This window comes from Geotrypetes seraphini, chromosome 7 (assembly GCF_902459505.1).
Source record: "Geotrypetes seraphini chromosome 7, aGeoSer1.1, whole genome shotgun sequence".
NCBI lineage: Eukaryota > Metazoa > Chordata > Amphibia > Gymnophiona > Dermophiidae > Geotrypetes > Geotrypetes seraphini.
In genome coordinates, this window is record NC_047090.1 from 190,301,005 (window position 1) to 190,320,885 (window position 19,881).

The 19,881-nt window shown below is 43.3% G+C and overlaps 2 protein-coding genes across 7 annotated transcripts in view; one reads left to right on the forward strand and one right to left on the reverse strand.

Moving 5' to 3' along the window:
- The window catches only part of LOC117363996 (rab9 effector protein with kelch motifs-like), a 40,800-nt gene extending 35,933 nt beyond the window's left edge, over positions 1-4,867 (forward strand). For 3 of the 4 annotated variants that reach the window (XM_033952680.1, XM_033952679.1, XM_033952681.1), the window contains exons 12-13: positions 1,973-2,070; positions 4,113-4,867. In XM_033952680.1, the coding sequence (XP_033808571.1) occupies positions 1,973-2,070; positions 4,113-4,348 (334 nt within the window). In that variant the 3' untranslated portion in view covers positions 4,349-4,867. Of the gene's footprint in view, positions 1-1,972; positions 2,071-4,112 lie in introns of those variants that run through there. The other variant, XM_033952682.1, reaches the window with a different exon arrangement.
- A 6,037-nt stretch (positions 4,868-10,904) lies between these two features.
- Positions 10,905-19,881, reverse strand: part of GSTZ1 (glutathione S-transferase zeta 1) — a 32,859-nt gene continuing 23,882 nt past the window's right edge. For all 3 annotated transcript variants that reach the window (XM_033951286.1, XM_033951285.1, XM_033951287.1), the window contains exons 5-9: positions 19,665-19,790; positions 15,150-15,228; positions 14,753-14,805; positions 13,731-13,780; positions 10,905-12,571 (exon numbers count right to left, since the gene is read on the reverse strand). In XM_033951286.1, coding sequence (XP_033807177.1) covers positions 12,445-12,571; positions 13,731-13,780; positions 14,753-14,805; positions 15,150-15,228; positions 19,665-19,790 — 435 coding nt within the window. In that variant the 3' untranslated portion in view covers positions 10,905-12,444. The remainder of the gene's footprint in view (positions 12,572-13,730; positions 13,781-14,752; positions 14,806-15,149; positions 15,229-19,664; positions 19,791-19,881) is intronic.

The following is a 19,881-nucleotide window of genomic DNA, read 5'->3' on the forward strand; positions in this document are numbered from 1 at the left end:
CATCTGCCCCTTCTCTCTTGGGGGTAATGGACTAGGGTGCCATCTTTATTTGAAGATTCTTGCCCTCATGCTGAAGCCAAGAATGGACACCTTACAATAACCTGAGAGATGTGCAGCCTGTGAATTTTTTTCTTCCTGAAAGAAAAGAGACCCAGCCTCCCTCCCCCTCAATCTAGCACTATTTGTTACCATCCACAGCAAAGCCCATAGCTCCTCCCTACAACCCCTCCCCCCACTAACAAACACAATGAAGTCTCCCATGGAAAAACAAATATATCTTATCCTGCTGCTCACCTTGCGCCTACCAAAGTGGAAAGGAACAACATCTTCCCAATCCCAGTAGCCCTAACAGCCAATAGACCTCGCTACCGTCAACGGCGCACACTAAGTGAAGGAATCCTGGACAAGCTGGCACCAGTACAAATAAAGAACCGAATCAGCAGGTGAGCCGACAAGTGGTTCATCAACAAACTACTCCTACTCAAAAGGCAATGCAGACAACTTGAAAGAGATTGGAGTAAAAGGAGCCAGGAGCACACAAAAACAGCAAGGAGAAGGCTGATCAAACAATGCAAGGCAAAACTAAAGGAGAAACAGAAAGCCACCTTCTCCAAACAGGTAGGTGTGGAAGTTCAAGATACTCACCGACACCAAACCCTGCCTGGTCACCAATGGAAACCACCCCCCTCAGCCACTCAACTGGCCGAATTCTTCAAAAAACAAGATCACAATCACCAGGATCACCTTTGAAGGCATCCCAAGCCTCCTGGATGAGGTCACATTACATCCCACAGAAGGAGAGTCCATTGCAGCAGAGAGAACATGGACCGACTTTCCAACAACACAATAGGGAGCAATTCTGACTCCTAGTCCTGGGACTTCTAGACTACTGCAACATCCTTTACCTACCATGCCCTGCAAGCATGATGGAACAATTACAGATCGTACAAAACACGGCCCTCAGACTGATCTATTCACTAAGCAAATATGATCACATCACCACCATATACTTAGACACATACTGGCTCCCAATGCAAGCACAAATATTCAGATTTTACTATTATTCAAAACCCTGAATGGCGCTACCTTTGCCTGCCTGAATGATCGTCTTATCCAGAAACAACTCAACCAGGCCAAGAAGAACTCGGTCTCCATTTACTCACCCCCTAATAAAAGGCACATAGCGCAAGAAGATGTACAATGGTCTACTAGTAACTCAGGCAGCGAAACTAGACCACCACCTCGCCTACTTACTGATAACACCACCTGAATACAAACTCTCTGAAGGGAAATAAAGACCCCCCTAGTTAGGAAATTTGTCAAGACAAACTAAAGCCGTACCTAATTTTCCCTGCTCTTGTAAATATCTGAATAAGTCACAGTCTTGTACTTAGTATCCTGTAATTCTCCTGGAAATGTCCAGCTTACTCTTGTAATCCACCTAAAACTGCAAGATTAAGGTGGAATAAAAGTCACTAATGTAATGTAATATTGCTCATTTTGCTGAGATCTGGTCTAGATCAGTGGCTTTCAACCCAGTCCTGGTCAGTCAGATTTTCAGGATATTGACAGTGAATATGTACGGCATGTATTAGCGTGCATTTTCTCCACTGCATCAAAATACCTCTCATGCAAATTCATTGTGGGTATCCTGAAAATTTTGAGATTGTCAGGAATTGCAGGTGAACTTGGGAGACCAGAACGGGGCATCTAAATAGCAAATCACAATGAATGTGTTGCAGCTCAGGGTACAAAATCCTGACTATAGGTAGAAGGTGCTGAGTCCAGCACTCAGAGACCAGCACTTGGAATCCTCAGCTTTATGCGAGATGATGGTGAAAAAAACAAACAACATGTTTGGAATTACAATATTCAGACAGGAAAGGAGAAAACAAGATCAGATAATGGTCAGACCATGAATCCGTTGAGCCCATTTCTGACGATCTGTCTTTGGTATCTGTGCCCTTTCTAGTTTCCATGCTGCTTTGTCCATTTCAGACCATAAGATGGTGATCAGCGGTGGCTGCTGTGGGCTGGGATCCCTCCGAGATGCTTTTGTCTTTAATCTGGGTGAGTAGAAGTCCTTCCTTCTCTTGGGTTGTGCTCTTCTCTGTGATACTATAGGCTCTACCCATCATCAATGGTGTGAAGACTCAAGAATCATTTTGAGTATCTTGATGGTTGAAAAAAAGACACTGATACTTTTTGTCCCTAGTGAGCTCTCAATATAAGTTGTTGTACCTGGGCCAATGGAAGGTTAAGTGACTTGCTTTTGAGTTGCAAGGAGTTTCAGTGGGACTCAGATCCAGTTCCCCTGGATCTCAGGCTACTGCACTAACCGCTAGGCTGTGGATCACAACAGAGCATGATATGGTGACAAAATTCATCACCGTTCCTGTCCTTGCAGGAAATCATCTCTGTGTCATTCTTTTAAGGAGAGAGGGAAGAATCAGAGTATGAATAGGCACAGCGCGTTAAATCACCGGCCTCGCTAGCCGCTAATGCCTGCCTTCAGCAGGTGGTAGTTTTTTGGCCAGCGCAGGGGTTAGTGCGTGATTAAAAGTCATGTGCGCTAACCCTGCTAGCGCGGCTTGATAAAAGGAGCCCTAAATATCTCAGTGTCAAGGACTTCAACTGAAGTTTCAGCTTTAGTAAGTACAGTTGATATTCTGGGTAAGAAACTGGATGGGACAAAAGTAGAATTTTCTCAAGAATTGAAAAAGGTCTTGGACAAGACGGAGAAACTTGAAGACTTAACGTCCGGTATGGTAAAGGAAAGAATAGCTCTTAATAGGAAGATTGAACAAATAGAAAATTTTAATCGCAGATTGAAGATAAAAATTTTGAATTTTCCTAAATCTCTGGTGATGACTCCCATTGATCTTTTGAAAAAATATTTGTCTGAAAATTTAAACTTTTCTTCTGATAATATTCCACCAGTGAATCGCATCTTTTATTTGCCAAAGAAACAAGAAATGGGATCTGAAACAGTTAATTTACAACAAAGTTCTGCTAATACTCCATTAAATGTTACGAATTTATTGGAATCTACCATTAATGAAAATACTGAAAGAGCAACTTTATTGGTTTCTTTTGTTTTTGAACAGGACGTTAATGCTGTCTTCAAAATGTTTTTTAGAAAATCTCAGGAACTGTTTTGTGGTAAAAAAAAAAAAAAAAAGTCTGGATATTTCCAGATGTTACCAGACAAACTCAAGAACGAAGAAAATTATTTCTTGCCATGAGACCTGAAGTGGTTTCCTTGGGTGCTTTGTTTCTGCTCGCCTATCCTTGTAAATGTATGATAAAATATCTAGGGATAAAATATGTGTTCTTTTCCCCAGAACAACTAAGAACATTTATTGATATGAAGAAATTGGTTACTGGGACTATTTAGTGTATTTTTGAACAGTTTAATTTGAAATGTGGGAGAAAAACTGTTAAGCCTTTCTTTAATATTTGTTTCAAAGATAGAATAATCTCCTCTTTATTCACACTTGGATCTTTTGACTTTTGAAGGATAGTGGTCTAAGAAAGACTTATGGATTAATGTATATTTAATTTTGAATTTCCTGTTTGTATAATTCGTTCTGTATTTCCTGACAAGTTTATTTGGAAATAATTTTCAAATCCTTAATTTAAAAAAAAAAAAAAAATGCTGGTGTAGAAGGATTGAGGTTGAGTTAGACACTAAAGAATAACCGGGACAGTTTCCATCCACTGACCCTCAAGCCTTGCATTGACGAATGCTGGTGTAGAAGGACTGAGATTGAGTTAGACACTAAAAGACCGGGACAGTTTCCATCCACTGACCCTCAAGCCTTGCATTGACGAATGCTGGTGTAGAAGGACTGAGGTTGAGTTAGACACTAAAGAATGACACGGGATGGTTTCCCGCAGTTATCCACAGGGATGGGAACTGTGGTGAATTTGTATTTGAGACAGTGGAGGATGAAGTGGCTTTGCCCAATCACAAAGAATGTAGGTGGGAGAAGCCAAGTTTGCAAGCTGGCCTCATTGATCCAGGTGGAAGGGCTGTGAGGGTGAGCTCTTTTTGTTTGGTGTCACCTACTGGGAAGGGCTGTGAGGCTAAACTGTCTCTTGCATTTCAGATACTGCCTCCTGGAGCAGCATTATCCTGAACAGTCTCGGCTTATTCAAGAGGTCTGGCCACACAGTGCTTAATCTAACCTCTGCCCACCTGACTGATGCAGACAAAGAGAGCCAAGGTGGCCGTCACCTATGCACGGTGCTGATCTTTGGTGGCTCCGACTGTGAAGGTAACTTTTACAGCAACATGTGTAAAACCCAGCTGGATCTGACCGAGGAAGGTGTCCAGGCCAAGTGAAGCCAGTGGAATCCAGCCAGGAAAAGACTTTCAGTGAGCCTGAAGCAAAGGAACCATTAATCTTCCCTTCTCACATCTGTGTTAATAGGGGCTAATATGTAGAGTGTGAGGTTCTGAAGCTGTGCAAGTGAGGAGGGGGTGCTTTCTGCTGTCAGTGATATGTACCCTAAATAACGGGGTCTACCAGAGCTTGCATAAGACACATGAACAAGAACTAATCCCTGAAGTCAGGAGGTCTGGCACAGGGCCGCAGTATTTTACTGCTGGGGGGTTGTGGGGAGCATTAGATGTTAGAGCACCTGACCTGTCTTACTGAAAGTGGTAAGGGGGGGAGGTTCAGGTCAATACATGCAGTGGATTTTGGGATGCACTTTTTCAGCCAGTTTGGGAAAGGTTGATGGCTTCTCCAGGATTCTGCTGTCTAATGAGCCATGCAAACTTGGTTGCTGCCATATATAAGCCTGTACTGGTATGATTTAAAAATGTTATTTTACTTGCTATGAAGAATAAAAGCTTTGAAAGTAACTTCTATTCTGTTTTCTGCCTTCCTCACTTCATGAAGGGGATCACTAACAGATTGGAAAAGGTTATCATGCCGCTGTACCGGGCCATGGTGCGCCCTCACCTGGAGTACTGCGCCCAGCACTGCTCGCTGTACATGAAGAAGGACACTGTACTACTCGAAAGGGTCCAGAGAAGAGCGACTAAGATGGTTAAGGGGCTGGAGGAGTTGCTGTACAGTGAAAGATTAGAGAAACTGGGCCTTTTCTCCCTTGAACAGAGGAGAATGAGAGGGGACATGATGGAAACATTCAAGGTACTGAAGGGAATAGACTTAGTAGATAAAGACAGGTTATTCACCCTCTCCAAGGTAGGGAGAACGAGAAGGCACTCTCTAAAGTTGAAAGGGGATAGATTCCGTACGAACGTAAGGAAGTTCTTCTTCACCCAGAGAGTGGTAGAAAACTGGAACGCTCTTCCGGAGGCTGTCATAAGGGAAAATACCCTCCAGGGATTCAAGAAAAAGTTAGACAAGTTCCTGCTGAACAAGGACATACGCTGATAGGGCTAGTCTCAGTTAGAGCGCTGATCTATGACCAGAGGGCCGCCACATGAGCGGACTGCTGGGCATGATGGACTGCTGGTCTGACCCAGCAGCGGCAATTCTTATGTTCTTATGTAAATAGTGGGGTGCCCCCAGGGGTCTGTACTGGGATTGCTGCTTTTTAACATATTTATCAATGATCTAGAAATGGGAATAACTAGAACCAACCAACTAGACATTGCTGCCTTCATGACCCAACAGCCCATTCTACCAACCTCATATGGAAAATGGTCCAGAACCATCTATTCAAACTAGTGCTGCCCGATTCAGGAAAAAAAATTTTGATTCGATTCAGCCTACTGAATTGGTTTTTCGATTCGATTTTCCTGCCCAATTGGATGTTTTTTTCAAACATCCTGGTGGGTTTATTTTATAGCCTCTTCATCCCCTTTGCCTTCTCCTAACCACACTGGCACTGTGGTGTAAACAAAATAAACAAACAAAAAACACTTTTCCTCTCTCTCTTAAATCCTAACCTACGTTTGCGGTCTACACCAGCTCTGGCAGGATACACGTTTCAAATCTGACATATTGTAATCACAAAATGGAAAATAAAATTAGTTTTTCTACTTTTATTGTCTGGTCATTATTCAAATCTTGTTGGTCCCAGGCTCTGGTTGTCTTCTGATAACTTGCTTGCCAAGGTCTCCTTCTTTCTGCATGCTAATCATCCATCTGCCATCTCTGTCCTCCCCTTCCGTTTCCCTTCCCTCCCCCGGAGGTCTGGCATCTTTTCCTTTTTTTTGTCTCCCTCCACAGATCCACCTTTTCTTAACTACCCTTTTATCCATCATCTCTCCTTCTTTCCCCACCACCCCAGGGTCCACCATCTCTCCTTTTCTTTTCCCAACTACCCTCCTATCCAGTATCTCTATCCACCCCCCCCTCCACACCATCCCTTGTGTCCAACTTCTCTCCCGTTCTGTTCCTTCCCTCCCTAAAACCCATGGTCCATCATCTCTCTCCCTCTCCTCTATTTTTAGACCCATTATTTCTTCACCCCCAAAGTCCGGCATATTCACATCTCTTTGAACCCCCGTTCCCTCCCTCCCTCCGTGTACTTCTACACGAGGGCCCCTCTCCCCTGAAGATCTGTCCCCCCTTGAAGGCATGCCCACCCTTGAAGGCTTGTCCCCCCCTTAAAGGCTTGTTCCCCCCTGAAGGCTAAAAGAAAGACATACTACACAAACCAAATAAGCATAGAGGCCCAAGACACAAAAAAACTATTCCAATTACTAAAAGAACTCGCAGACACCAAACCCTGCCTAGCCAAAAACGACAACCCTCCCTTCAGCCACCCTTTTAGCTGAATACTTTAAAAGCAAAATTACAACTGCCAGAACAAACTTCGCAGGAACCCCAACCTAGAAGCAATCACAATGCCCCCCACAGAAAAAGAATCAGCTGCAGCAGATAGGACCTGGCCCCACTTCTCCACAATATTATGGTTCAATCTTAACAAACTCTATAAAAAATACAGCCATGCAGCTTGCAACCTTAACCAATGCCCTCCATACCTATTAAAAATATCCAGCCTAAAATTCCGCACTCTCCTCATGCAGTGGATACAAACCATGCTCACAGATGGCCTTTTTCCACAAGACCTCTCTGAATTCATTGTCACCTCAATCTTGAAAGACCCAAAAGGAGCAACAGATCAACCATCCAACTACAAACCCATAGCCTCAATTCCACTATATGTCAAGCTAATGGAAGGCCTCGTAGCTAAACTCCTCACCAACTACCTATAAAACCACAACTTGCTCCACCCTACACAGTCTGGATTCAGAACCAACTTCAGTACTGAGACACTACTAGGATCCCTTCTGGACACAGCTAGACAATACCTAAGCACAGGCAAAATAATGCTGATTATTCGACTAGATCTCACCGCAGCATTTGACCTGGTAGACCACAACATCCTGCTACAAATACTAGATACAATAGGAATCACAGGCAAAATACACACATGGTTTCAAGGATTCCTACAATCCAGGACCTGCAGAGCAAAGACAAAGAAAAATCAGAACCATGGTCCAACCCCTGTGGCGTACCCCAAGGATCGCCATTATCCCCAACACTCTTCAATCTCTACATTACATCCCTCGGCACCTGCCTAGACAAAATAGGCTTAACCTCCTATAGCTATGCAGACGACATCACCATTCTCCTGCCTTTTGATCAGCCAACGACCACCATGACAGACACACTACACAGAACTCTAGAAACAGTGGCAACATGGATGAAAGACCACAAACTAAAACTGAACCCAGACAAAACAAAATTCATACTTCTCAAAAAAAACCAAAACTCCAATCATGACAAACCTAGTATTAAACTCAATCACATACCCCATTCAACCCACTTTAAAACTTCTGGGAATGACTTTAGATAGATGCTGCATCATGCAACCACAAATCAACAAAACAATACAGAAATCATTTGCGGTCACGAGAAACCTAAGGCAAGTTTGACTTAGTCCTAGGTCTCCTTGACTACTGCAACATCCTCTATCTCCCCTGCCCCGCAACAATGGTAAAACAACTACAAACAGTATAAAACACAGCCCTGAGACTAATCTATTCACTAAGAAAACACAACCACATCACTGAAGCATACCTTAACTCACACTGGCTCCCAATTCAGGCAAGAATACTATTTAAATTCTACTGTCTATTATTTAAATCCATAAATGGTGACATCCCAGCCCACTTGAACAACCGCCTAATACAAACCACTACAACCAGACACAGGAGAACCCAGACACCATTCACATACCCTCCAATCAGAGACGTCAAACGGAAAAAACTGTACAATGGCCTTCTAGCCACTCAGGCAGCAAAACTAGACCACCAACTCTCCAATCTACTAATCGCAACCCCAGACTACAAAACTTTCAGAAAAGAAATAAAAACTCTGCTATTCAAGAAATCCATGAAGACTAACACCGTATGAAACATTTCAATCCTCTGAAGCAACCTGCTCTACTCTGTAACACCTCTGGACCAGAAATCCTCTTCTGTAATCCACCTTGAACCACAAGGTAATGGCGGAATAAAAATCACTAATTACATTACATTAGTGATTTTTATTTCACCATTACCTTGTGGTTCAAGGCAGATTTCAGAATTACAGAAGAGGATTTCTGGACACGTCCAGAGGTGTTACAGAGTAGAGCAAATTTGTTTAAAGTTGTTAAATTGCAAGGGAATTGTGAAAAATTGCAAGTGGACCTTGTGAGACTGGGTATCAAAAGGGCAGATGATGTTTAATGTAAACAAGTGCAAAATGATGCATGTGGGAAAGAGGAATCCGAACTTATAGCTATTTGATACTGGGTTCTGTGTTAGGAGTCACTGCCCAGGAAAAGGATCTAGGTATCATTGTTGAGGATATGTTGAAACCCTCAGCTCAATATGCAGCGACTGCTAAGAAAGCAAATAGAATGTTAGGAATTATCAAGAAAGGAATGGAAAACAAAGAGGAAAATGTTATAATACCCTTGTATCGCTCTTTGGTATGGCCATGCCTCGAATACTGTGTGCAGTTCTAGTCACTGTACCTCAAAAAAGATATAGCGGAATTAGAAAAGGTACAGAGAAGGGCAATGAAAATGATAAAAGGAATGGGATGACTTCCCTGTGAAGAAAGGCTAAAGTGGCTGGGGCTTTTCAGCCTGGAGAAGAGACAGCTCAGGGGTGATATGATAGAGGTCTATAAAATACTGAGTGGAGTGGAAAGGGTAGATGTGAATCGCTTGTTCACTCTCTTAAAAAATACTAGGCCTAAGGGCATATGATGAAGCTACTAACAAAACATAAGCATATATTTCTTTACTCAATGTGTAATTATTTGTTTCTGGAGAATGTAGTAAAAGCAGTTAGCTTAGCAGGGTTTAAAAAAATGATTTGGATAACTTCCTACAAGAGAAGCCCACCTTCCATCCACACATTCTCCTGTCTTCATTTCATCCAATTTAGCTTTGTATCACAGCACAGAAGTCTTACTATTGACCTTAACAACCAAAATCAATCAGATGCTGAGTAGAGGACAGCAATCAATCCTACAACAATTTGACCTATCAGCTATCTTTGACTCTGTGGGTTTTAACATATTGGTTATGGATTGCTTGCAGACTGCAATCAAAGAGATTGTGAGCCCACTAGCGACAGAGAAAGTACCTTTATATAAGTAAACCGCCTGGGCTGTACCACAGAAAGGTGACATATCAAATGTATAACCCTTAACGTATAACAGTAATGCCATCAGTAAACAGCTAAGCACACACGCCTGAAGTACTGTCCCCAGGAGATGCAAATGTACCTTAAAAAGTAAACAAGACTGCAATCTGCCAATTAATCTCAGCTTACATAAAGATCAGGTTGATGGTCCCTGTTTTCAGGGCTGTGTGTCATGGGACACACTCAGGCTTTTTTGCTCTTAGTTTTTATAGCTACGAAAATTATTCAGCTGAGGAGAACAAGCCTTGGTGTCTGAAATATTAGAACTAAGATTGTAAAATAAAAAAAAATCTTACCTGTTGATTCCTTTCAGTGTCTCTTTCTCCAGTCTGGCTTTTAAGGGTTTTGTGTACAGTTTTGCCTGCATTATTTCTTTTTTGTTGCTACTTTTTCTCTATTTGAGTGTCCATGTTGAGTATGTTGTGACATGCTTTGAGAGTTATACCCCTTGATTTATGGAATTGTCTCATTCCTAGTTAGTGACCATAGAATTATATTTTTTATTTATCAGATTTGGCTTTGGTGATGATTTAGAAATCTGCAACATAACAGTTGCTTTTGGTTATCTCAGCTTTGACATACGAGCGTAAGATATCCAGGGAGAGTGAAATCAGCTCTGAGCTATTTTCTCTGTCTCCACCTGCTGGTTGGGAGACGTAATTCACTTATCTGGACTGGACGATAAAGAACCTTCAGTTCTGGTTTCAGCCAAATGTGCAAGACAGAATGCAAATGCTAGAGAGGAATTTGAAATTCCCATCACTATTTCACCCAACCAGTCAATGTAAATGCATTCAGAATGTTCAACACTTCCCGTTCTTGTACCTCCCTCATCTTGTTTCAGGCATAGGACAATCCGATAAACTCTTGTGGCTAGTGGCCCAAATGGCTTCTCCTCACCATCCTTCATAATGAACTAATTTGGTTTCATAGCTAGTTCTAGGAAGCTATTTTCTTAGGTGAAATCAAAATAAGACCCCTCACTGGGCCAGTAGTGCAGGAGAAGCTTTCTCCTAATGAGCTCTGATCAATTTTTAGCCGCTAGGGCAGGAGCTGGAGACATAAGCTGAGTCACTGTGGTCCACCTGTCCACACCAAGCACCTTTTAGAGAGACACAGGCAGAGGAAGAAACTGGGAGCGTTACCCTCCCCCCATCTGCTTAGGGTCTTTCTATCCAAACCTTTTGTCTAATAAGTGTAGCAGCACAGATAAAGCAGGTAGGGACTTTTATTGAAATAAATCAGATGGTATTTAACAAGCACACAGTCCTTGCTCCTGTGGAAGAAAGGCCCATGATTTGGAAAAAGACACAAACACGAAAGGGGGAAGGCTTTAGTCCAGAACAAATACTTATGAGCTGATGTTTTGTATCATATCCCAACACCAACCTCGCTTGTCTGATTTTAAAGTACAGTTAAGAGCCATTAGTAGCGACTCTCTTCACACAGCTATAATAATTGTAGACATAATTTCCTCTAGAAACACAGAAATCCTTGAACCACACAAAATCATACTCTTTCTTCTTGAAATATGATTTCAGTATCATCCTTTTTTCACGCTGTTGTGAATGTCAGAAGGAGGGTAGCCCTCAAAGAAATATTTCCCTTAGAAAATTCCCCTATAGCAGGGGTCTCAAAGTCCCTCCTTGAGGGCCGCAATCCAGTTGGGTTTTCAGGATTTCCCCAATGAATGTGCATGAGATCTATGTGCACGCACTGCTTTCAATGCATATTCAGTGGGGAAATCCTGAAAACCCGACTGGATTGCGGCCCTCAAGGAGGGACTTTGAGACCCCTTTCCTATAAATACATGATCTCAGGGCAAGGGAAGCTGTATTTGACCCACTTCAGTTAGAAAATTTCCTCAGAATTTTCAGACATAGATGTGGCTTAGAGGGTTAGTTTGCTAAAGACCACATATTCTCCTTTTTTGTCTATTGTGAATAATTAGGGGCTACTGGGCTCTATTACGTCATTTTTCATTCATTTCAGATTTTCTTTACTGTTTTCTGTTAATGGCACTTTACTGTAAGATAATGCTATATGTAATATACTGAAAATATCCATTTGCTTGCTTTCTTCATCGGCTCACTAAACAGCGGTGACTCTTTGCTATTCTTTATTGATATTAGTTATCCATATTTCTTTAAAAAAAAAATTTTTAAATATTTTTTAAATTTAATATTTTATATGACAATTTTCACATGTGACTTGTAAAATCTGTTAAAAAATGTCACATTGTCTTTTTTTTTAACAAGCTTTTAGCCGGTTTTAAATGACAAGGTCAATTACTGCGCCAATTAAAGCCAATTAAAACAAGTTAAGCAGTGGTAGGGCGCCTGCCCTCACCTAACGTACAGCACCGTTTATAGGACATAGCCCTAAGTGTCTTTGAGATCCAGAGGGTCCAGAATTCCATGTACAGGAAATAGGACACTGCATGGATCAAAGTCGCTGAGAGCCACAGAATGCTGAAAGAAAAGCAAAACATTTGTGCCTGTGACAATGCTCGAAATAAGCCTCCAGAGGTGAAAGGAAAACCTGGCTTGGGAGAAGAGGGGAGAGACTTAGGAGGGGCAGACGGGCTGAAGAGGGAGGACTTTGTTTAGGTTAACCAGTTTGCTCCAACTGTGTTGGAGGGGCCGGCCCAAGAGACTTTCTCCACACTAGTCCTGGCTCTCGCATTGAAGGTTTTTCCATGCTTGAGATTACTGGATGAGGCTTTCGGCTGGGAGTGGCAGCACAGGGCACTAGGCTCGCAGATCAGGAGGCGTGTCTGGCTGCCGTGAGGGATGACTCACTTTAAAAGCCTCCAGTTCCATTAGAGCTTGATTGATCCTAGTGATGGTGGGAAACGGCGTCAGGTCCACCTTGAATCTGTAAGACAAAAGTGATGAGCATCACCAAAAGAAAAGCAAAATGGTGCACGAGATCATTCATCTAAATCCCTGGATCCATATGTAGCAGTTACTAAAGGACCCAGCATGAACCACCTCATCCAGAATAGAGGACAGCAGGGACAATCAACAGCGTGCAGTTCTGGCCTACAGAGTGTAGGGATTTAGTTTATTCAGTCCATTAAGAACAGCAAATGGTCTAACAGTTTCACTAAAAGCAGAAGACTCAAAGTGTGTTGCCTTACAACATAGTTAAAGGGAGAATCATTGGCTAACAGCTCACCAAAAACATTTACAAGAGTTGTTCAGAGCCTTTTTGAATGTCTCCTAAGATGGCTACGTTTGCAGATATGCAGAGAGAACGCTCCACAGCGAGGGCACAGGGCAGGAAAAAGCCAAACGAGTAACCTCCAATTTTGCTCACAAGCATGAAGGACAGAGGAGTAAGGGGAACTGTCCAAACACAAGCCCTGAAGGTCAGGAGCAGCATTGAAAAACAGATCCAAGAGCTTGGAGACGAATAGAGCTGAAAGATGATCCCATTTTTGGCTGAATGGACCGATGTGGCATTTTTTGAACATTTTGAAGACCTTTCATAGCCTTGATAGCACAATAAAGCAGAGGATATTTCCCTCATGCATATTCATTGTGGATATCTTCAAAAGCAGACCGAGTTGGTGTGTCCCAAGCACCTGGCTAAGACCCCCTGCAATGGAGGTCACTAAACCAAGACACTCAACTCCTTTACTCAGGTACAACAGCTTCCTAATCTTGGGCCCCTGGATTAACTGGAGGCGCATTATTAAAAAGTCCCCCTACCGTCACCCTGTCAAATCCTTCCCTGCAGGACTGCAGCAGCCCTCTGCCTTCTCTCAGCAGGCTGTTACGGAGCCCACAGCAGCAGCCATAGAAATATAAGTTCCAGAACAGCAGGTAACGGGAAGTGAACGCAAACTCCCACCTCAGGGCATAACACCCCAATTGCTTCCTTATATATTCATGAAACCTCCAAACTAGGGTCAAACAGAGACCTGGCTGGGACCAGATCCACTAACCAGGGGAAGCAGCTCAGCCCTTTCAGCTACATTTTCTGGGAATCTCTCTTTCAGCTACAGTGAGCTAAAGCTTCTGTCTCTTACCTCTCTGCATTGTACACCTGGGGGACCAAGCACAGATCCGCCATGGATACCTGGAGGGTGGAGGAAAGAGATGTATGTTACTATCAAATCATTGCACTTACACCTAGGTCAGGGGTGTCAAAGTCCCTCCTAGAGGGCCGCAATCCAGTCAAGTTTTCAGGATTTCCCCAATGAATATGCAAGAGATCTATGTGCATGCACTGCTTTCAATGCATATTCAGTGGGGAAATCCTGAAAACCCGACTGGACTGCGGCCCTCAAGGAGGGACTTTGAGACCCCTGACCTAGGTCATCCTTTAAGGAAAAAGCCTCCAGCAATAGTTAGCCAGGGGCAGTACATCTCTCGGTTACACAGAGACTCTGCTGCAGCGACAGCTCTCCTGTTCCAAACCCAGGCCGTGATTGGGCCCCCACACTGAGAAGCAAAAGCCCCTGATCATAAATGGAACCCCTCTAGCCTTCCCCCTAAGCGACGGTCCCTCTCAGCAACGTGTTTCTGCAAGACTCCAGCCCCTGCGTTCCACAATTCTAAGAGGTGACTGTGGGCTCGACCTCACCCTTAAGAGATGACCACCCTGGTCTACAGTCCAGCACTAACCTGCAGTTGATGGAGACTGTCTGCACCTAATTTTCCAGCTGGAGACTGCTTCATTTGGAGGCAGTGGAGGAGTGGCCTAGTAGTTAGAATGGATGCCTCAGCACCGTGAAGTGGTGAGGTAGACTCCCACTGCAGCTCCTTGGGACTCACTTAACACTTCATAGCCCTGGGTACAAAATAAGTACCTGTCTAAAACATGTAAACCACTTTGAGTGTGACCACACAGAAAAGCGATCTATCAAGTCCCATCTCTTTTACTAATTATTAGATGAACTAGCAGCAGAAAGGTCCCTGGTGCACATGTCTGCAATTTCATCACAAGGAGACCACATTGCCAGCCTGAATCTTGAGGGATAAAAATGTAGTGTGTCCCTTACACCGAGACAAGGGACTACCTCGTGTGGTTCTGGTCTCCAACCCTCACCTCATCTTCCACACAGTATTGGCCCGCTGTACAATCCAGGATCTTCTCTAGTGCTGTGAGGACAGGAGAGCAGCAACATTCAGATTAAATTCAAATTTATTTATAACCCGCTATACCCTGACAGTTCAGAGCAGTTTACAGCAAGAGGATCTGCCAGACATATCGGATGACGTTAATTGCATGGCTGAAGTTCTTAAACAGATTTGTCAAAACAAATATATTGCAAATTATATTATTTGTATGGCTGAGATTTCTTAAATAAATTCATCATACAGACATGCCCTTGCTCATCCCAGCCCTGCCTGCACCCAGTGGGGGTTCTGTTCACCCCAGTCCTCCCCTGAAGTCAGCTATCTCCTTAGAAAGTTCAGTTTGAGGATTAATTCCCTGGACTCACCATGGAAGCCCTTGGTGATGTACGATTGAGCCCATCCTAGCCTTTCACCATCCCCCAGCTTCTGTAAAACCATCAGGTTCTAAGGAGACAAAAGCTGCAAATCAGATACTGTGGGACACATGGAGAAAAATCATTCTGCATGTTAACTGAGAGTTAGACTGACCCTCCCTCTGTGTCTCATTCTGCCTGGCACTTAGATTAACAGAAATATGAGAAAGTATCTGAGGAGGCATACAGGTTCCTATTTCAGCCACTGGAGGGTGGTCATGAGCTTCCTTCCCTCAGTCTAGGACAGTGTCTCTCAAACTGTGTGCCCTGAAGAGATTCCAGAATTTTACTTTATTTTTAAAATTCCTTTAGTACTACTATTAATTATTTCCAGATGTACACAGCCCTGTACAGAGTCACAAAGAAGACAGTACCTGCTCGAAGGAGCTTACAATCTAAACAGACAAGACAAAGAGGATGTCATGGATCCAGTTAAGGGGAAGGGTTAATCTGCTGGCTGGGTCGGAGGGCAGAGGACAATCAAGCCATTGTGACATCATTGATGAGGTTGGCTCTTATTGGTGGAATGAGGCATTATGACATCACAATCTCAGCTCTGCTTCCCAAAGACTGAAACTCTTCACACTACTACTAGGAATTATTTCTGTAACATTACCAGACGCATGCAGCGCTGTACAGAGTTATGAAGGAGAAAGTTCCTGCTCCAAAGAGCTTACAATCTAAACAGACAAAGAGGATGTCATGGGACTGGGTGGGTGGGCAGTGGGTTGGAGGGTTATGGATTGAAGGCTATATCAAAAAGGTGGGTTTCCGGTCTGCTTTTAAACAAGGGAAGGGAAGGGGCTTAGCGGACAAACTTGGGTCAGGCATAGGGAGCAGCTAGATGAAAGGAACAAAGTCTGGAATTGGCAGTGGAAGAAAAGGGTACAGCTAAGAGCAGCTTATCTGAGGGAGTTGTATAAGGAGAGAGGAGAGAGATTGAGGAGCTTGAACTGAATGCAAAGGCGGTTAGGGAGCCAGTGAAGTGATTTAAGGAGAGGGGTGACATGAGTATAGCAAGGTTGGTAGAAGATGAGTCTCATAAGAATACACTAGAATAGATGACATGTATGTTGCAAACGCAAGAGTCCGTCAGTTATGAGCGTCTTTGTGCGTGAGGATACAACCGCCCAGGCAAGCATCATTCTTTGATGTGATTGGTCATTATAAACTAACAGCAACTTGAGCAACAAAGCAATCAAGGTTTTGTTACCATTTGGATCTTATCTTTGCAAACTTGGATTTTCAGCTCTGAAAGAAATTAAATTGAGGAAACGACTGCAGATGATAGATGATGAAATGCGTGTTTGTATGTCAACTATCGAGCTGCGTTTTGAGTTAATATGCAGTCAAAAACAAGGACATCCATTGCATTGAACAGCAATTCTGTTTACTTTAGTTTCACCATTGTTACAATTACATAGCTTAAAAAACTTTAAATAACTCTCAAATTTAATTTTTTGTTGGTTTTGTAATTTTATAATTTCAATTATAATGTGCCGCGAAAAACATTTGCTCCACTTAGTGTGCCAAAGCTAAAAAAAGTTTGAGAGACGCTGGTCTAGGAAGTGCTCAACTCTCCCCAGGTCACAAACACAAACTCTCAGTGGCAAATTATTCACACGTTCAGAATAATAGAAGAAGTCTATTGCAGTCTCCTCTGCACAAGTATCTCTGTTATTTCTCTCGAGGCCTCCACCACTATGGAGAAGCTCGTTCAGGACACTGCCTCTGAACTATTTATAGCAGAACAAATCTCAGTATAGTTTGTGATTATTGTTACTTGTTATATCGCTTTAACTAACCTTGTAAGATAAGGCGGTGTACATCATAATATAAATAAGAGAATTAGAAAAGGAAAAGCTTATTTGTTGAGAAAGGGAAACAGGAAAAAGAGATTGGGGGGATGAAAACCATGAGTCAGTTCAAATTCTCAAGGTGATACTTTTTCTTGAGCTGTCCCTGTGCAGCTGTCCACAGAAAACTACTGTTACAGGTAAGAAACTTCTATTTCTTCGTGGACAGTCATCTTCCTAGCCACACTCTAGTGGTATTGATGTAGTCTCCGGAAGGAAGTTTCTTGGGGGTACACAATGAGAAAAATTAGACCACTTGGATAGGGTTACCAAATGTCTGGATTTACCCGGACATGTCCTCTTTTTAGAGGACTGTCCAGATGTCTGCATGGATTTAGAAAACCCTTGCACTTTGTCTGGGTTTTGGACAGCCCTGGCTCTACAGATCTTGGGGTCACTTCTGGAGGGCCCCTGAGCATGCAAGGATGCAACAAGTTGACATCAAACCCATGCGCACATGTATGTGATATCATCGCATCACATCAGCTCATGCTTGGAGGCCTTCCAGTCATGGCCCCAGCTCTGGGAAGAAGAGGAGATGAGGTTGTGTGGGGGTGGAACGGGGGGGGGAGCTACATGTCTACTTTTTACCATAAAAACTATGGTAGCCCTACACTCTGCTCTAGAAGCTAATAAAATCTGAAGCACTGATTGGGAAAAACTGTGAAACTTGTTTATTTGAGCAGAATTAGCCATGCTGCTAGATGAAGAGAAGGAAGGTTGTCCTCCCTCCTGAGTAAGCAGATCTAAGTCTTGCGAGAGGAATCTCGGAGGTTGACGTGCCGAGGATGGAGTGTGGGAACCACAATTGATGAGGCCAGTATGGAGCTATTGCTATCATATGTGCGTTGTTCTGCTTCACTTTTTGTAAGATCCTTCAATCAAATGTATTGGAGGAAAAAAGCTACACCATGAGTCCCATCCATGAAAGCTGAAATGCATCTTCTGCTTCTCTGGTTGGACTGTGGAACTTTGAGCAATATCTGGGACATATGTGGTTCTGAGGGGTTGCAACTAGGTCTAGCTAAGGGGTACCCCACTTGTAAAAGAGAGACTGAATAATCGTGGACCCTTTGTGTTGAGGTAATGACTTTAATCCAGCGGTTCCCAAACCTGATCCTGGGAGGCCCCTGGAATCTCTACAAGAAGAACTGTTCCAGCAGTAACGGAACCCACGCGGGATGGGGCCCTGTTGGATTTGGGGCTAGACTCTCAAACATTCACGTTAAAAACCAATGGGCTGCATAACATAACATAACTTTATTTTTGTATACTGCCACAATCAAAAGAATTCTAGGTGGTTTACACAAAAGAATAAAACTGGACAATCAGCGAAATACAAAATTTTAAAATTAGAATGCAGCATATTGACTAAAAAGAGAATAAAAATGTAAAATTTATGCAGTAAAATTATTATGTTAAGTCTTAATTTCTTTTCGGAAGGCGCCGTAAGATAACATGGCTCCGCTGATATAGTCACCCATCCAGGACTGTTGTTTACTTGCTTGAAATGCTAACATCCTGTTCAAAAAGGACCTGACTTTACAGCCTAAAATCTTCGGGTATGCAAACAATTCCTGGTTATCCTCATGGGGTTGTATAGCACGAGATGAGATAACAGGTAGGTAGCGGTCAATCCCCAAACCAACTTGAAACATAAACATGCAAGTTTAAACATTACTCGTGCTTCCACTGGCAACCAATGTAATAATCAATAATAAGGGCTAATATGAGCTAAAAAAAGTGAGTTATTCTCAAAAAAACGTTCTTGCAAATGAGGTTGGCAGAGAGTTGCAAAGGTTCGTTAAAGTTGTATGTGCCCATCGCTGGTGATAGTGATGGGCACATGTGCAGAATAAACGCAAAATCAAATAAACAACAAATCGAGCCACCAAAGTCAAGCAAAACCCCCACCCGACACCTCCCCCCGGCAGTGGGAGAGATGCCACTCTCTCTTGCCGCCAAGCAATGCACCCCCGACACCCCCCAGCAGCGGAAGAGATGCCCACTCCCTCCTGCTGCTACGCAACCCCTCCCCCGTGTCTCCGATGACCGCCGCCCCCTCACCTTGCTTAGGATGGCTGGTTGGAGGGATGCATTTAAATTGACTGATGCTGGTGGCACCATCCCTGCACACTGCAACTTTCAATCTTCCAGGCTGGCGCTGGCAGCATCAGTCAGCTTAAACACGCTATCTTTGACAGCACTGAAGTTTTCCCTCTGCTGAAACTTCCTGTACCTGCAGAGGGAAAGCTTCCGATTAACAAATGACACTGCATTTAAGTTGACTGATTCTGCTGGCACCAGCCCAGAAGATTAAAAGCTGCAGTATGAGGAAGGGAGTGAGGTGGGATGCCTCAGCAAAAAAAAACCAAACAAACAACCAAAACGACTTTTTGGGACCCAGTTTTGAGGACCTGCTGGCAGCCAGCCTGGCCTTTGTAGAGCCAGCCAGGCCAGCAAGAGTGAGGGTTCTGAAGTGAGAGACTATTGATGCTGGGAGCGTGGGGTCCTGTGCAGCCACCCCTGCACATGGCAACAAGATTTCTGTGACCGTCTCCCTCCCTCCCTCATCCCTAGCATCAGAATCCCCAGACTGTTTTCTCTGTACCTGCAGTGGTTGGATCCCTGAGGCTATGAGATCTGAAATCATTCGCACATACGCTCTCTTCTTTGCATCTTCTGGTAATAGCCTGGGTTTAGGTCGTGTCTCATCAAGGTATTGAATTATAGCTAACTGCAATAAAACAGAGAAGCAGCATTAGCTGAGCTTAACCATCGTGCAAATGGTAGGGAACAGAGTGTAGGAATCAGCAGGGTGCAACTGT